The sequence below is a fragment of the Melospiza georgiana genome, chromosome 10 (assembly GCF_028018845.1).
Source record: "Melospiza georgiana isolate bMelGeo1 chromosome 10, bMelGeo1.pri, whole genome shotgun sequence".
Taxonomy (NCBI): Eukaryota; Metazoa; Chordata; class Aves; order Passeriformes; family Passerellidae; genus Melospiza; species Melospiza georgiana.
Genome location: NC_080439.1, coordinates 24,622,873 through 24,638,214, shown reverse-complemented (window position 1 = coordinate 24,638,214; position 15,342 = coordinate 24,622,873). Strand labels below are relative to the sequence as shown.

Here is a 15,342-nt window from a genome sequence, read left to right as displayed (position 1 = left end):
TGTGGCTTCCTTTGCCCCTTAGAACTCTCCATGCTCTGCAGTTTGCCAATGCCAAGTTTGTCTTTTTGCATGTTCACCCCAGCTGGGTGTGATTGTGGCTCACAAGGAGCTGAGGGCTCCTCACACCTGGCCTGGAAAGGTTCCACTGGCCAAGGGAGAGCAGAGTAACTCCATCCTACCCATTCCAACAGATCACTTTGTGTTAACACTGAATTTCTTAGCTCACTGCCTTTTCCCTGTATTTTTAGGGACATTTCAATTTTTTTAAAAAAAGAAAAGTGCCTAATTCAAAACTACCTAATGGGAACTATTTCCATTAGCCCAAAGGGAAACTTTGCAATTTCACTCTCCCATAGAAATAAATCTCTGCCAGCTGTTTTGAAAGCATCATTAGTCTTATCTTCCTTTATTCTCAACACAAAGCATTCCAACGCCATTATAATAATATTTTTAAGAAAATACATATTTTTTTAAATTGAAGTTCTGTATTTACCTCATGGTCCTGACACAAAAACTTCTTTTTAAAGTTATTTTATAAATACTCACGTGTAATTTACCTTTCAAAGCAAGAGGATGGTACCATATACCTTAACAGTACACCTGAAATGGGTTTCAAATTATTATTTAGGCATTTATCAGATCCTTTAAGAAGGGCTCTGAAAGAAACCTTATCCATTGGGAGAGAAATAAAAGTAGGGCCCATGAGCCCACACCTAGAAATGCTTGGTTTTGAGAAAGCTCACTGAGGAAAGTTCTAAACTTAACTAATGAATAACATGTATATATTTATATCTGTGCATGTATATATATATATATACTTTCACTTAAACGTGAGATAAAATATAACTCAACAGGGTAAGAACAAGGAGGATATTCAGAACAATTGTGCACTCAGCTGCCTTTAGCACTTGATTTTCCTCCTCTTCTGTGACCACTTGCCAGCCCTCACCCTGCTGGAGGCCACAGAATGCAGGAATCAGCTGCACTGAGGTGATGCATTAGAGCATCCATAAGCACTCCCTGGGATACAGCACAACTTGGAAATGGCTCAATTACTCCAGCAAAGCAATTACTCTGTACTCCATGGCAAAAAGGAAAAAAAAAAAAAGGTTTTTTTTAGCTCTTATGAGCCAACATCACAGTCCAGGGAATGTCTTGCTCCTTGGCTAGCAGGGACTGAGAATAACAGCAGCACAGCTCTCTCTCTACCTGTTTAGGCAAATACACCCCCAGGGATATTTGTAGTAAGAGCTGCCAACACTTGGATGTTCACACAATGTAATCCAAGCCACTAACCAGGTGCAAACCATGTCCTCTCAGCTTACACCAGCTACTGTCTCACTTTCATGTGCAGACACACACTCCTAGGAGCAGCTTTTTGAGAATGGCACAGCCACTGAAGGCACTCAGCATCATCCTGAGACTCTGGGCCTGCTCACACCAATGTCCTGTGCAGTCCAGCACACTCAGCTCGTCCCTGGCACCTTTAAACAAATCACTGAGCAAGTTAGTTGGTTTAACAAACACCAGGCCACAAAAGGATTGTGGGATGAGACAGGACCCTAATTAAATGAGAAGCCTCCACAGATAATTACTGACACTCAGAAGAGGGCTATATTTCTCTAATCCTTCAAAGACACTTCTCGTGGTCCAGAAGAAGTGGAGAACAAGACCTTAGTAGGGAATAAGCTCAGTTATTTAAAGGTACAGCTTTTCAGACAAGCTCAGTAATCTAAAGGCCACATCCCAATGGCACAGGCCAGGCAGGACTGTTCCCACATTGTTTAACTGAACTAATTGCTAAGCAGCCATGGCAAAGCTGCATCTTGAGTAGGCAGCAAGTTCACACATCCTCTGTGACTCCTGGGCACAGACACTTTGCCAGCCCATGCTCTCATCTATTCTTGCTGGGTTTTTTTACCTACATGAACCAGACCCAGATAACACAAATGAAAAGGAATGGCCAAGTTTCTGCCAGCCCTTGGGTGTCTGCCTAAAGGCAGAGAAGAAAGGAAGGGTCAGGTAAGCTCCATGGCAGCTCCTCATTCCCCTTCCCTTCACCCTCTTTGGCCATGCTGGTTTCCTGCTGCAAGGGCTGTGATGCTGCAGCACTGAAATCAGGTGCCTTAAAGCTGTTTCACATCCATGCAGGAAAATAACAGCCATTGAAGCTGGGATAAATCCCAGGAAAGTGCTGGTCTGAAAGACTACTCTAAATGTAAGTGAATCTTTGAGAAAATACAGCCTTAGAAGTTGTCATATTCCTCAGCAAAGGGAACAGTGATCACAACCTAAACGTTCTTCATGGGAGCTGTTTTGAAGGCAGAGAAGGCAAAGGATGAGGATGGTGTACCTGTGACACCTGGGGAAGTATCACAGGCAGTGTTCCAAAGATTTCTCTTTCCCTGCTGCAAACACAGCATCAGCAAAGATGGGAATGTTTACTTCTGATAGTCACAGGTGCTAATCTGTGCCTCACAGGGACAGGAGAATAAGCATTTACTCCTTTTGAAACAACACAAGAAAATCTCAAGGGAAAATCAACCAGAATCACCCCCAATACATTAACATGTAATTAGAACTCCAAAGTAGCTGAACTTACAAAATCTGGTTCTGCTGCAAACAGAGGTACAGAAACCTGATTAGACTTCCTACCTATATTAACACTGTTTTTATTCCCTTTAATGGAAAACATTATGCTAGAGGATACTTTTCACTGAAAAAACCATTTCTGTAAGTGCACTAAATGTGTTAGGTGGCCAAGTTTACACACAGTTAGCATTGACTGAGATTCCCTTTACTGGAATGAACTCAACCACTTACTAATATCGATGCCCTCACTATTTGAATGTGGTGCCAAGTCACAGTTCAGCAACACTCAACACTACTTGGAAGATGTATTTTCAACTAAGAAATATTTACTTAAGCTTTAGGGCACTAAAAAAAGCTCATCCAAGAGATGTGCATCTTGTAGTTCTTCCTCAAAAGTTCAGGATTGCCCTTAGGTTTAACCTTACCATACAGGTCACCATTACAAATTAATCTACACAGAGGAAAAAAAATCCAAGTGAATTTAGCATGGATTATTGTTTGTTTGCTCTTAAATCCATTGATTATTGTCCAGAAGATGAGTGGGAGTTATTCTGAAGGTGACAGGAGATATATGAGGGAACACATGGGACAAGTTAGAGTGCAAGCAATGAATCCAGCTGAAATATCCTAGCTCAGGATTTGCCAAGGCAATGGTGCAACACAACCTGGAGATGCTGCACTGGATGCTCTGACACACTCACTTTTTTCCCTTCCTGCTCTCCTTTGGATGCCTTCTGAAGCAATTTGAACCTTAAATCAATCTCCCCTTGTGTGACCTCTAACTCTTGCTGACTGAGTGACCCTAGAGAAAGAAGGATCAGTGGAATTATGCACTGCAGTCCATGAACACAGCTGAAGACATCAGTACCAAAAAGACAGGGCTAGGGGAAGAAAAAGGAAAAAGAAAAGCTCAAAAGAAAATCTCTTGCCAAACAAGAAAGACTCAAAGCATTTGCCACAGCTCTATTACTGGCTCTCTCATGAGCCACAACAATGAAATGAATGACTTGGAAAAAACCTTCCTAAAAAAACCACAATTTTCTTTTTAAGCTCTGAATGAAGGAAAAAACCCTCCACACCCATTCTTCATGTTTTCTTGTTTGTTTAAAGGCCATATTCCCAAGGGCAGGAGATGAGCATATCTGCATACTAGGAGCCACAAATCTCGCAGAGGCTCACTGAAGTGGAGCCTGTACAATTAAATTGCTACATGTGCACAAATACACAGAGGATCCCAGGGAAACTATGGCAACCACTACTCCTCCAGGTTGTGATTCCCCCTTTGTCCCTACCTTTCTCTGCTCTTCCAGTCCTTCCCAACTTGGACAAGAAAAAGAATAAACAGAAGTGTTAATGAGCTTGGGATTGGACCTGCAACAAAGGAGCTGGAGAGGCAAAGAGAGCTGCCCACAGGCTTGAAACTGGAAACATCCTCAAGCAAAAACTTTTCAGTGGAGTTGTACAGCAGTGATGAATGGGATACAGGCAGCCCTGGGGTACAAAGTCCTGCCTAGGAAACCAGGGCTAGAGCACCCAGAGTGCCACTGGAGCACTGGCACTAGAAGTGACTTTTACTCTGGATGCCTTATGGGGTTTTGGCCAGCTGAGATACTTACAGCCTGATTTTCAGAATTGCTGAGCCACCCCAGCTCCCAGTCCTTTTCTCTCAGGGGATCTGCACCGGACTTGGACACTGCCCATAAGTATTTCAAAATAGCAAGGATACTGTCTAAGTATCAAATATACCTTTTTATCTATCCTAAATCATGCTTTGAAAGTCTTTTGGGCCCCTGTGAGGGTTACTGATGTTTGCAAAGTCCTCTGGCATTCTCATATGGAGGGCCTGGTAGGAGAATAAAGCATTCCTTATTTCCATTTTATTTATTTCCTTCCTTATTTTCATGTTTATGTTTAGCTTCAGGGAGAAGGGCCTTCTCATGTAAGGTAGTGTTTATTGACATTTAGACCAGAAATGCCACTGATACTAAAAAACAGTAGATTTTTTTTCACTTCCTATAAGCCTGAACCATGGGGTTTTTTGCATAGTTGTATTTCAAGCAGCATTTGCACAGAAGTTTATGCTGTAACAACAGGTCTTTTCTCTTTCAACTATCACATTTAGCTTCCCCTCTTGATCAATATATTACAACAAGGCCAACCCCAAACCAAAAGGAATTGTATATTTCATTACTGACTGCAGAGGAAGATAACAAACCAAAAACAGGTTTTGCTGCTGTGAACCTCAGAAAACTCTGTCTTTTCTACACAGGGGATGTCAGTTTGTATTTCTGAAATCACACACTGTCAAATGTATGCATACATAAGCACACATACATCTCTGCCTCTTCACTTCCTTGGAATCTAAATTATCTAAAAGAAAAACTCCAATGGATGCATTCCAATCGTACCTCCCACCTTCTTTTCACCTCCACACTTCAGTCATTTAAATCTGGTTCATTTCTAATCTTCCCTGAAGTCTTAGACAGCAACAGACTCAGGATAAAGACCACTAAAGAAAAAGTACACACAGGGGAAAAAGCAAAACCCTCTCTGCCAAGTGCACCTGTGCAGCCTTAAGGACATGCAGAATCCCTTTCAGACAGGAGAGGGACTGACTCGTCCCTCAGACCTTTTTTAATGAAACTTTTTAGTGTTTCCATACAGTCTGTACTCTTTTCCCCCCTAACTCCTTGATGTATCCCATAGAAAGATGCTGGAGGCTCCCTGCTCCTCTGAGGAGAGGACATTGCCACACATTTTAGTTGCTGCTTCTCTCATGCATTGCCAGCTGCTACTGCTCCTGCTGGGTTGTTGTTTCTTTTTCTTAGGTTTTCTGTTTGGGTTTTTCTGGTTGGTTTAAACAGTGTATTAAATTTTACCATTCAAAAATGTTACTTAGCACAAGCTTTTAAGAAATCCTGCCTCACTCCTCAGACAATTGATGGTGGAGAGGAGCAGTTCTGCCACAACTTCCTAAGTTTGAGCCAAAGAAGAATTCTGACAGAGAAGAATCAAAACAAAATAAATTCCTCCTAGTGATCCATTTTTCTCAAAGTTTAATTCTAATTCTGACCTGAATTGTATTAGTAGTTAGAGACAAACTGCTCAGAAATCTTTTACCAGGAGAAGACACCTACCACACAGGCAGCAAGGAGTCTGAAATGCAGTGATCTGCTTTTGTTATTGTATTTATATATCAATACTGTAATTATGAAACTTGATTTGGTTTTTCTCTGTCCTCAGTCTGTCTCCATACCATTTTCTGTTCCATTTCTTCACATCTCTGTATTTCCTGCTAAATGCATGTAGCATCCACAAAATGACACCATGCCTCACAGCCTTGGGAGCAAGACTTGTGGAAATGAAAGAGCATTTAGAAAAACAGACTTAATTTCAGAGCCTGCTTCTTCCATCAACCTCACTTCTTCTGTATCACTGTACACCATTTGTTTCAAGTGACCTGATTAAGCCCAAGAATGCTTCCAGGGAGGGCAGCTGACAGCAAACCCTGCAACCCCACACAACTCTGAGCAGAGTTTGCACCAAGACCCCGTGCCACACTTACCCTGCATGCCAATGGCAGCATGCTGGGGTTAACCTGCACTCCCAGCTACAGGAGCAAACAGCCACAGATGGAGCTGAGAATGCAAAAGCACATCATCTTGTACCTGCAACACAGGTCTTCCCCCAAAACAGCACCAATGGCTTGATCTCTCAGCTTTTTCCTGTCCCTGGACTCTGAGGATGTGCTGTGCTTTTGGCCACCTGGAAGGTGGGTGTGCAGGGTGGAAATCAGGGAGACTGGGCACCCTGCTGTAGCCCTTTCCTGTATGGCTGTGCAGTTACCCACACTTCAGCACAGACTCCAGAGCTGCAATGGAGATTTTATTAAACAGCTCTGAATCTACAGCAGCAGATGGAATGATAAAACCTTCCAATAATTAAAAGTACACACAACTAAAGCAGATTACACAGAACTGCACCCTAAATTCTTCCCAAGCCTTGATTCTAGCTGGTAGCACTGGGTATTTTTACTAAGGAAATGGCAGTCACTGGTGGCCTTGAAGGCACTTGTCTGAATTTATCTAAGAGAGGAACTAATTTACTGCAGCTCTATTAAAAATCTCTCTAAACAGCAACAGCTGAACAGCTCAGCAGTCATTGGCCAGTAACATCATTGCCAGGATCTTTTGCTAGGATTAGTCGGGAATGAGAAAGCTTCTTTACTATGCTTGCAGTTCAAACATTCAAACCCTAAACAGGGTTTGTAACTAAAAACCAGAATGCCAGACCCAGACAGGCTAAGCCAGAACAGGTCCAGGCTACGTGAACATGTCTCCAAGATCTCTGGTTTAGAAAGACATTAAATAATGGATGGGAAAGCAAAAAGTGAACTTGAGCATCTGGCTCAGGGAACTGTCTTTCCCTCCTTCAGTGCACAGCAGTGCAACCCTACCTCACTCTCATCTGCTGCACAGCACTCATCTGGGCATTTTCTAGAGGCAGTGACACTCTGCATTGGAATTTACACAGAGAAATATCAACTCTATGTGATTAATCTGAAATGAGAAATGTTCCAATAGGCAAGGACAGCTGTAATCAGGTAGAAGCCTACACACTGTTTCCAAAGCCATGAAAACCCTATTTCTTCCCTCCTGACTCAAGAAGTCTATTAAGTGTCTGTGCTGTTTTGGTTTACGTTTAAGTCTGCAGAGGGTATAGCTAGCAAACACTGAATGCTTTGGTTGTCTCTCCAGATGAAGATACTGCATTTCCAAATCATATGCTTTTTCCAGAAGGTTTGGTTTGGTTCCTCAAGGTCAGTGCAATATCATAGAGCAGTTAAAAAAAAAAAAGAAAAAAAAAAGGAAAAAAGAAAAAGGAAGAGAAGAGCCCCTTACCTGTGGCAGAGTGCAGACTCTCCAAGCTCCAGTACCTGGACAGGACGCCTCTCATGCCACCACCACCACACACCACCCCGCTGCTGTCTGAATCCGAGCCCGGCGAGAGCCCGGAGCTGCCGCTGCTGCTGCAGTTCTCGGCACTGTGAGCCCCGCTGGACTCGCTGGGGCACTGCTGGGTCCTCATGCGGGCGAATGCCAGGGGGAGCCGGGGGCTCCAGGGGGCTGCGGCGGGGAGCGGGCAGGGCACGGGGAGCGGGCAGGGCAGGGGGAGCGGGCAGGGCAGGGAGAGCGGGCAGCGCTCAGCGGAGCCCTCACAGGGCAGCGGGAGCGGCAACCGCTCTGCGGAGCCCTCACAGGGCAGCGGGAGCGGGCAGTGCCGGCGGAGCTCTGCGCTGGATGCCGAGGCTCCGGCAGAGCCCTCACAGGGCAGCGGGAGCCGGCGGAGCTCTGCGCTGGGTGCCGAGGCTCCGGCGGAGCCCTCACAGGGCAGCGGGAGCTCTGCGCTGGATGCCTGGCAGCGCCGGCGGAGCTCTGCGCTGGATCCCTGGCAGCGCCGGCGGAGCTCTGCGCTGGGTGCCGAGGCTCCGCTCCGCTCGCCTCGGTGCATCCTGACATCATAGGGGTCCGCTAAGGAGGCTCCCTCCGAGGCGGCTCCGCTGCGCTCGGCCGCAGCTTCCAGCGGCTGATTTTTATTAAAGCCGATTTCAAGGCATAAGGAAGCAAGGGGTGAGACAGAGATCTCTCCTCCTAATTTAGCAGGACTGTCAGATTAAAAATAAATACGTGGAAATAGTAGAATTTCATGCGTTTTAAAAATGCCCGAGTGAGAGAGACCTTGTGTTATCTGTTTCCCCTGAGAACTCAGAAAGGATTTAACATATAAACTAATCGTGTTTAGAACTGGCTGTGGCTGCTGCTATTAAAAAACTATTTTTGTAAGTACTCGGAAAAAGAATTCAAAATGAAATTAAAGCCAGAAAAACACAGATTGAGATTTCGGAAGATTGCAGCTGGGAGTTTTGAAAAATCACTTAGCATCCACTCCCAGACTGCAGACCTGGTATGATCCCTAGTTCCATGTGTAATCTTTGCAAGAGACCTCAGTCCCAACTGAAACAGCATCCCCGACTACCATTTACCAGAAAGTTTTATATTCTCATTACCTAACAGGAGATTCCCTGTATCCCTGTAAGAAGGATCTTGAAAGAATCCCAATTTCCTGGGAATGCAGAAATACCTGTACACTCTAACAACAGCTTTGAGGCACCAGAGACATTTTGTAATAAAGGACATTCCTAGGCTGCCACTCTGCTCAAAGACCTTGCAGACAGCAGATTTGCCAAACTACCAAAATAATTTAAGAGTAGCCACGTGGTTTGCACCCTGTGCAGCAGAAAAGAGTGTGAGACCAGAAGTAGCTTGGTTCAGTGTGGGATTACCCAGGCCAGGTGAAAGTTTAGCCAGGTGAGACTGCAAGTAGGGCTGGACCAAAGCAAAGGAAATCAGCTCCCCCAGCACATGTGGGAGAGGGACAGCCCCAAAGGAAAACCCCACACTGCTCCTGTCACATGGAGAGTGAACGTGGCTCCAGACACCCAAATCCAAACCCAGGAGCCCAGTTTCACACAAGAACTGAAAATGCTTATTTTACATGTATGTAAGGTGGCTCTTTGCAAAGTAAATAAGGCCATCACAGCTTGTTGCAATAGAGACCCCTTTGAGTTGCCTCACTATCCATGCAGTAGCAGAGTTATTTCAGTGCAGTAAGACTTCTGGTTTACTGAGTATTTCCTAAAAGGAAAAAAATGTCACACTCCATCACTGGAGAATATCACAAAGCATCCAATAATGCTGAACCAACTTCAATATTTCAGCTATTCTTCAAAAGAATGGTCTCTATAGCAGTAAAAAAATAAAAAGAAAATTACATTTCTGGTGATCTGTAACAAAATAATTCCTTCAATTATCTTCTGAATGAACCAAATTATCAAATACTTCCTAACAGAGAAATGGAAATGTGTTCTTGATTTGAGTGCAGTGGAACTCTTCTGCATTGATCTGGTTCTTCCAGAACTGTCTGCATTCAAGTACATCTGGAGAGAAACTCCTCTTGATCACAATAATCAGGGGAAGGTAAATTAAACACTGACAACAAAGACAAATGCAGCTGTTCTGTGGATTTGGAGAACAAGGCATTGAGAAGAAGAAAGTTACAATTCAGTCCTAATTATCCTTATGTATGTGTGGCTGTTGTATGTATGCACTGGTGAGGAATTTTCTGATAGAATGGAAAGAAGAAAAATTCTACACAGCCAAATTGTGGAAAGCAAAAGTTTTGTCAGAGTTCAAGACTGCAACCCATAATAGAGGGGTTCCACCAACTACAGATCTTGTTATTGTTGTTGTAAAATCTACATGGAGATTTTCTTCTGTGGCATTAGAGAAGAAGTTATCTAAGGCTGATGTAGCAGTAACTGATTCCAAGTAAAGATTAAGAATCTCACTGCACAGCCTGGTAAATATTGCCAAGCTAGCCTTGGACAACCTGATCCTAAATATCTGCTGGATTTTTTAGCCTCTGCTGGGTTCTCCTGTAATCTTGTAGCTTTGAACAGTGATTACCAGAATCATTCAGGATTTCCTAGGACCTTCTTCTTCTCTCTTTGCCCCACAGAAGGTTTTTATTGGTATGCTAAACCTTTCACTTCAATAGCTAATACAGACAATCCCACTCAACTTGCTGAGACAAATTTCAGGAACTCAGCCACTTCCAGGCTCTGATTTTAAGACTGGATGAAACCCTTTGAGTGAGCACATTATCAAAGACCTCACAGAGGGCAAATGTTTGTGGCTGTGGTTAAACAGAACCAAGACTGACATAGTGGGTCTAATCTTTCTGTGTTTAAGAGACAAAGTCAAAAGTATACAGTAGGCAATGTGATTATTTTTTAGCCACTTAAATTCAATTATACTCCTCTAGTTAATGGGGATGGAACACACATTTCATGCTACAGCTACCATGATGCACTTCTGGGAACTTGCATACCACTTTCTTCAAGAGCTAAAATGACAAAAATGGAATAAATAACTCAGCTTGCTATTTTGCTGAACTACAGGACTGCTAAATATTTATAAGACATAATGAAGTCCTGTTATTGAGCTAATATTTTCCCTCTTGAACAGATTTCTCCAGTGACTGTCAAACATCTTCACATTAACTGTTGCCAAGTGTGAGTTTAACAGCACATCTATAGCTGGGAAAAAAAGATGAAAGATGTCCACATGATGTTGAGTAAACAAACAGTCCCTTTGCCTCTGAGAAATACTTTCCGCTACACCAGGGAGGCTGGAGGATAACTCAGTATCACTAAGTGGTCACTGTTTTCCAGACTGTCCACAAAAGATTCAGCCCTTGAGAACTTGGCCTGCCTATTCTTGTTGCAGGATTTCCAAGGCCACCAGTATGTTCCTCATCAGCACACATCAGTCACAGGGAATTCGTGTCTCTCTGCTTGGCACAGCCAACCACAGCTCTGTGGTCTAACTCCAGGGCATCTCTTGTAGATATCTGATGGAAAATTCAAAGATCTGGGGCTGGTCCAATCTGACAAGACACATGGAAAGTTGCCAAAAAGATTTGATCTGCATTTAGATAATGATTTAAAATAATACAGCTATAAGTTTGTTCTAGCACAGCTACAAACCTATCTTGTAATGCACAGGTTGTAGGTTCCTCCCTCTGTGAGGATATGACAAACCCTGGAGGTTTATTGTCCTGTGTCCCTGTCCCAGACCAAAAGTTTCAGAGTATCTGAGAGGCAGACTGAGGGAAACATCTGGGACAGGGTGACAAGCTGGCACAGGAATAGAGAAGTGTGTGCCTGAGAGGCATGGATAGAGTGAGAGCAGGGATGTCAAGAAACCCCAGTTCTCAGGCAATTACCTGTGTCTGTCACTGTGTCACCTTGTGATTGCCTTCTGCTGGAAAGTCCCTAAGGAAAAGCTCAGAAATGGCAGCATCTGCCCTGAATGTTCCCTCTGCTCTAGTCCCATGGGCTGGTAGCTCTCACACACAGAACTGCCCCTCTCTGGCTTCAGCATTGTTGCAGTTACATTCTCACAGCTGCAGCCACTGTCCAAACAGCTTCCCAGCAACATCCCCAATTTTAGGCAGTCTTCAGTCTATAAATAAACAAACACCAGACTCAGGAGAGATGGGGAAGGAGAAAATAGGTCTCATAGCCTAAAAGACAAACATGCTGGTCCACTGCTTTAACCCAGAGCCTCGTTATCCTGCTACTGGCTCACTCCAGTACACATTAGGCCCTTCTTCCCACCCCTCCCCTGGCACAATACCTGTGTCAAAAGGTCTTCAGAGGCTGCTAAAAAGCAGAAAAGTTCTCCCATACCTACTTTAGGAAGTGGCTTGCTTCCTAACCTGGCAGTAAGGAACAGACTGAATGGTACAAATGACGACATAGGAGTACCAGACAACCAGAAAAGGAGGAGATTGAGGGGGGACCTCATGGCAGTCAGACTTTCTCACACAGGGAAGCAGAGGGACAGACAATGATCTCTCCTCTCTGGCAGTCGGTGACAGGACTCAAGGGAATGGCCTCAAGTTGTGTTGGGGAGGTTTAGTTTGGATATTAGGAAAAGGATTTTTCACTTTTTAGATGGTGGTTTGACACCAGGGCAGCGGTCGCAGCACCAAGCCAGCCAGAGTCCAAGAAGCATTTTCACAAAGCCCTCAGACACGCGTGCGGCTCCTGGGGACTGCCAGGAGTTGGACTCGATGATGCTTTTGGGTCCCTTCCAAACCAGAATATTCTGTGAACTAAAGGGGAAAGACACTCAATATTCACCAACACTCCCTGCTGAAGAGTGTGTGCAGCCAAGAAAGCTGTTCCCAACCATTCAGGTGTTCTGATGTTTGAGCAGGACGGTGAAGCTTGCGGCCCTGGGGTGCCCGTGTGTGCCGCACCATCCCAACGGGGGCTCCGTGCTGGGCCTGGCCTGGGGACAGCCCGGCCTGGCCCAGCACAGCCCAGCCCAGCACACCTGGGGACAGTCCAGCCCAGCACAGCCCAGCCCAGCTCACCTGGGGACAGCCCAGCCCCGCACAGCCCAGCCCAGCTCACCTGGGGACAGCCCGGCCCGGCCCGGGGACAATCCAGCCAGCACAGCCCGGCCCAGCTCACCTGGGGACAGCCCAGCCCGGCACAGCCCAGCCCGGCATGGCCCGGCCCGCCACATTTAGGGGCTGAGAACAGCAGCCTTATGAGGAACCCCTGAGGGAGCTGGGGGTGCTCAGCCTGCAGAAAAGGCGACTCAGGGCTGCCCTCATCACTCTCTGCAGCTCCCTGAAGGGTGGTTACAGGCAGGTTACAGTCAAGGGTGGTTACAGTTACCTGGGGCTGGGCTCTGTCTGCAGCAGCACTGACACAGCCAGAGCACACAGCCTCAAGCTGTGCCAAGGGAAATATAGGTTGGATATCAGGAAAAAGTTTTCCATGGAAAGAGTGATGAAGTTCTGGAATGGCTGCCCAGGGAGGTGGCGCAGTCCCCATCCCTGGGTGTGTTTAACCAAGCCTGGATGTGGCACTGGGTGCCAGGGCTGAGTTGGGCTGTTGGGGCTGGGTTGGACTCGATGGTCTTAAAGGTCTCTCCCAAACTGGTCATTCTGTGATTCCACAGCGGTCAGAGCCACCTGCCGGTGCCGCCCGGCTCCGCAGGGCCTGCCCGGGCTGAGGCAGCGGCGGGCAGGGCCTGTCCCCGCTGCGGGCCCGGCTCTCACCCTGCCCGTTCCTGCCAGCGGGGCACACGGCAGCGAGAGCGGGGGCTCCGACTGCGCACAGAGCCGGGACGGGCACAGGGCATCTAGCATTTAAATGAAATTTCTCTGCTGTCATGCTGTTCCAGCAAAATGCACCCAGCCCAGCCAGGGTAGCCAGGCTGTCCCCAGCTCTTGTCCCTGTCCCCGGGTAGGTGCATGACAGAGTCTGAGAGCTGTGCATGGCATCTTTTGGGCTGCGACCATCCCAGCCATCATTTCACACTGCAGAACTAGAGAGGTCTCCATCCTCCATCCCTCCCAGTCTCTGCAGAATTCCCTGCACAAGGTGACGAGGTGCAGACTTTGGGAGTGGGAAATTTTTCAGTATTTTCAATAGGGAAGTATCGAGTAGCACTGGATATTGCATAGTACTTTTATATCCCGTGTTTTATGACTACAGCATAGACTGGGATCATTAATACAAGCAGCTACAGCTTTGGAGTTAGAGATCTTAAAATTAGATTAAATGAATTGACTATTTTATATTTATTTTACATGCCCTACAGCTCTGTCAAAAACAACAGGTATTACGACAAATCTGTACAAGAACCAAAGAAGGCATTCTGCTGCACTACTGCTGCCTCAAGGACATGGCCGATCTTAAAACTGATCCATCAGCCTCAGAGCATTACTTCAGTAACTTGCAGTTTTGTTCTCATCCACATCCCACCACAGGCAGGACACGTGCCCACATTCATCTGCTCCAGAATGCTTCAAATGAAGCCCACGTGCAGCAGCTAACAGAGATGGCTGTGGGAGAAGAACCTCTGCTTCCTCTCTCCATCAGTTTCCTTTCCCAGGAGCATGGTTTTGGTGGTGGAAAAATGATTCTGCTCAATTTCATTTGTTTTGCTACATTTACTCAGAAATTCTTAGGTCATGGTATGAAACTCACTTGTACCTATCTCAGGAATATTGTGTGAATCCCAGATGATTCAGGTTGCAGGCCCCATTTCTAGACAGCATATAAACACCTACAGCACTGCCAGCTGGTCAGTCTGCATACATTTATTTCCCCTATTCACCCTCAGAAATTCATACATATTTTTTAACTCCCTCATGTCCCAGTTGGGAACTACCATGAAATTTGTCTCAGCTGTGACTCAGAATGTACTTCTATGACAGCAGTGCTCAGGGATTTCAGCTGATGTCAGAGATACACAGACAACTTGACAATGATGGCTTTCCATGTGGGATTTCCAAGGAGTAAAGCTACAGGTTTTTTTTAATTCAGCCAGGGAGCTGGTCCTAAGCATTGGGGCAGCATCAGATGCCTGTGACAGCAAGTGATCAAAGCCCTCAGAGCTGAGAGAGCAAAGGCAAGGCTCTAAACACCACAATAATAAATAGTTTTCTTATTTCCAGATCAAGCCTCATGACTCTGTGCAAGAGCTGCACAAAGCATCAGAAAACAAACCAGTTTTGCTTGACAAAATACTATGACCATTCAGCTCTGATGTAATTAGTAGGATGTTATTGTCCCTTAATTAGGTAACTCCAGCAGGGTTTAATCGATGGTACAGAGACCTTCTGAGGCAGGAATGGCAGTTTGGCACCCAACTGTGGCTGGCTTTTCCTGGCTAGGCTCCTAAACACCAAACAACTTCTCTGCATTCTGTTTTCCTTATTCCAGCCCCAAGTGCTGTGATAGAGATATCAGCAGTGTTTGGGCAGGCACTGTCAGATGGAGAATTTAAAAACCTGGCAAAGATACATCTCACAGTTTAATAATCTGTGCAAGTTACATTTTAATTCTGAGAAAGTGTCAGTCATCGGAAATGAAGCAGACATGATACTTCATGTGCATTCCTCATGAAAACACAGCATACTTGTTCTTTAGGGGGATTTAAAGTACAGGAAACTTCTGTCTCTAGAGGCTCATTTAGTTGCTTTAGTGCCTAATTAGCAACCTGAGAGGAATCTCACCATACCCACTGTAGTGCTCTCCAGCAAACACAAGGCAGAGTCTATTTCATCAGCAGAAATCTAATTCAAGAGTGTGACAGAGGT

General features: G+C 45.4%; 1 protein-coding gene across 1 annotated transcript in view; it reads right to left on the bottom strand.

Moving 5' to 3' along the window:
• The window catches only part of ARHGEF4 (Rho guanine nucleotide exchange factor 4), a 115,472-nt gene extending 107,461 nt beyond the window's left edge, over positions 1–8,011 (bottom strand). The window contains 1 exon segment of the mRNA XM_058031175.1: positions 7,494–8,011. Within this exon segment, the coding sequence (XP_057887158.1) occupies positions 7,494–7,680 (187 nt within the window). The 5' untranslated portion in view covers positions 7,681–8,011.
• Positions 8,012–15,342: the final 7,331 nt, after the last annotated feature.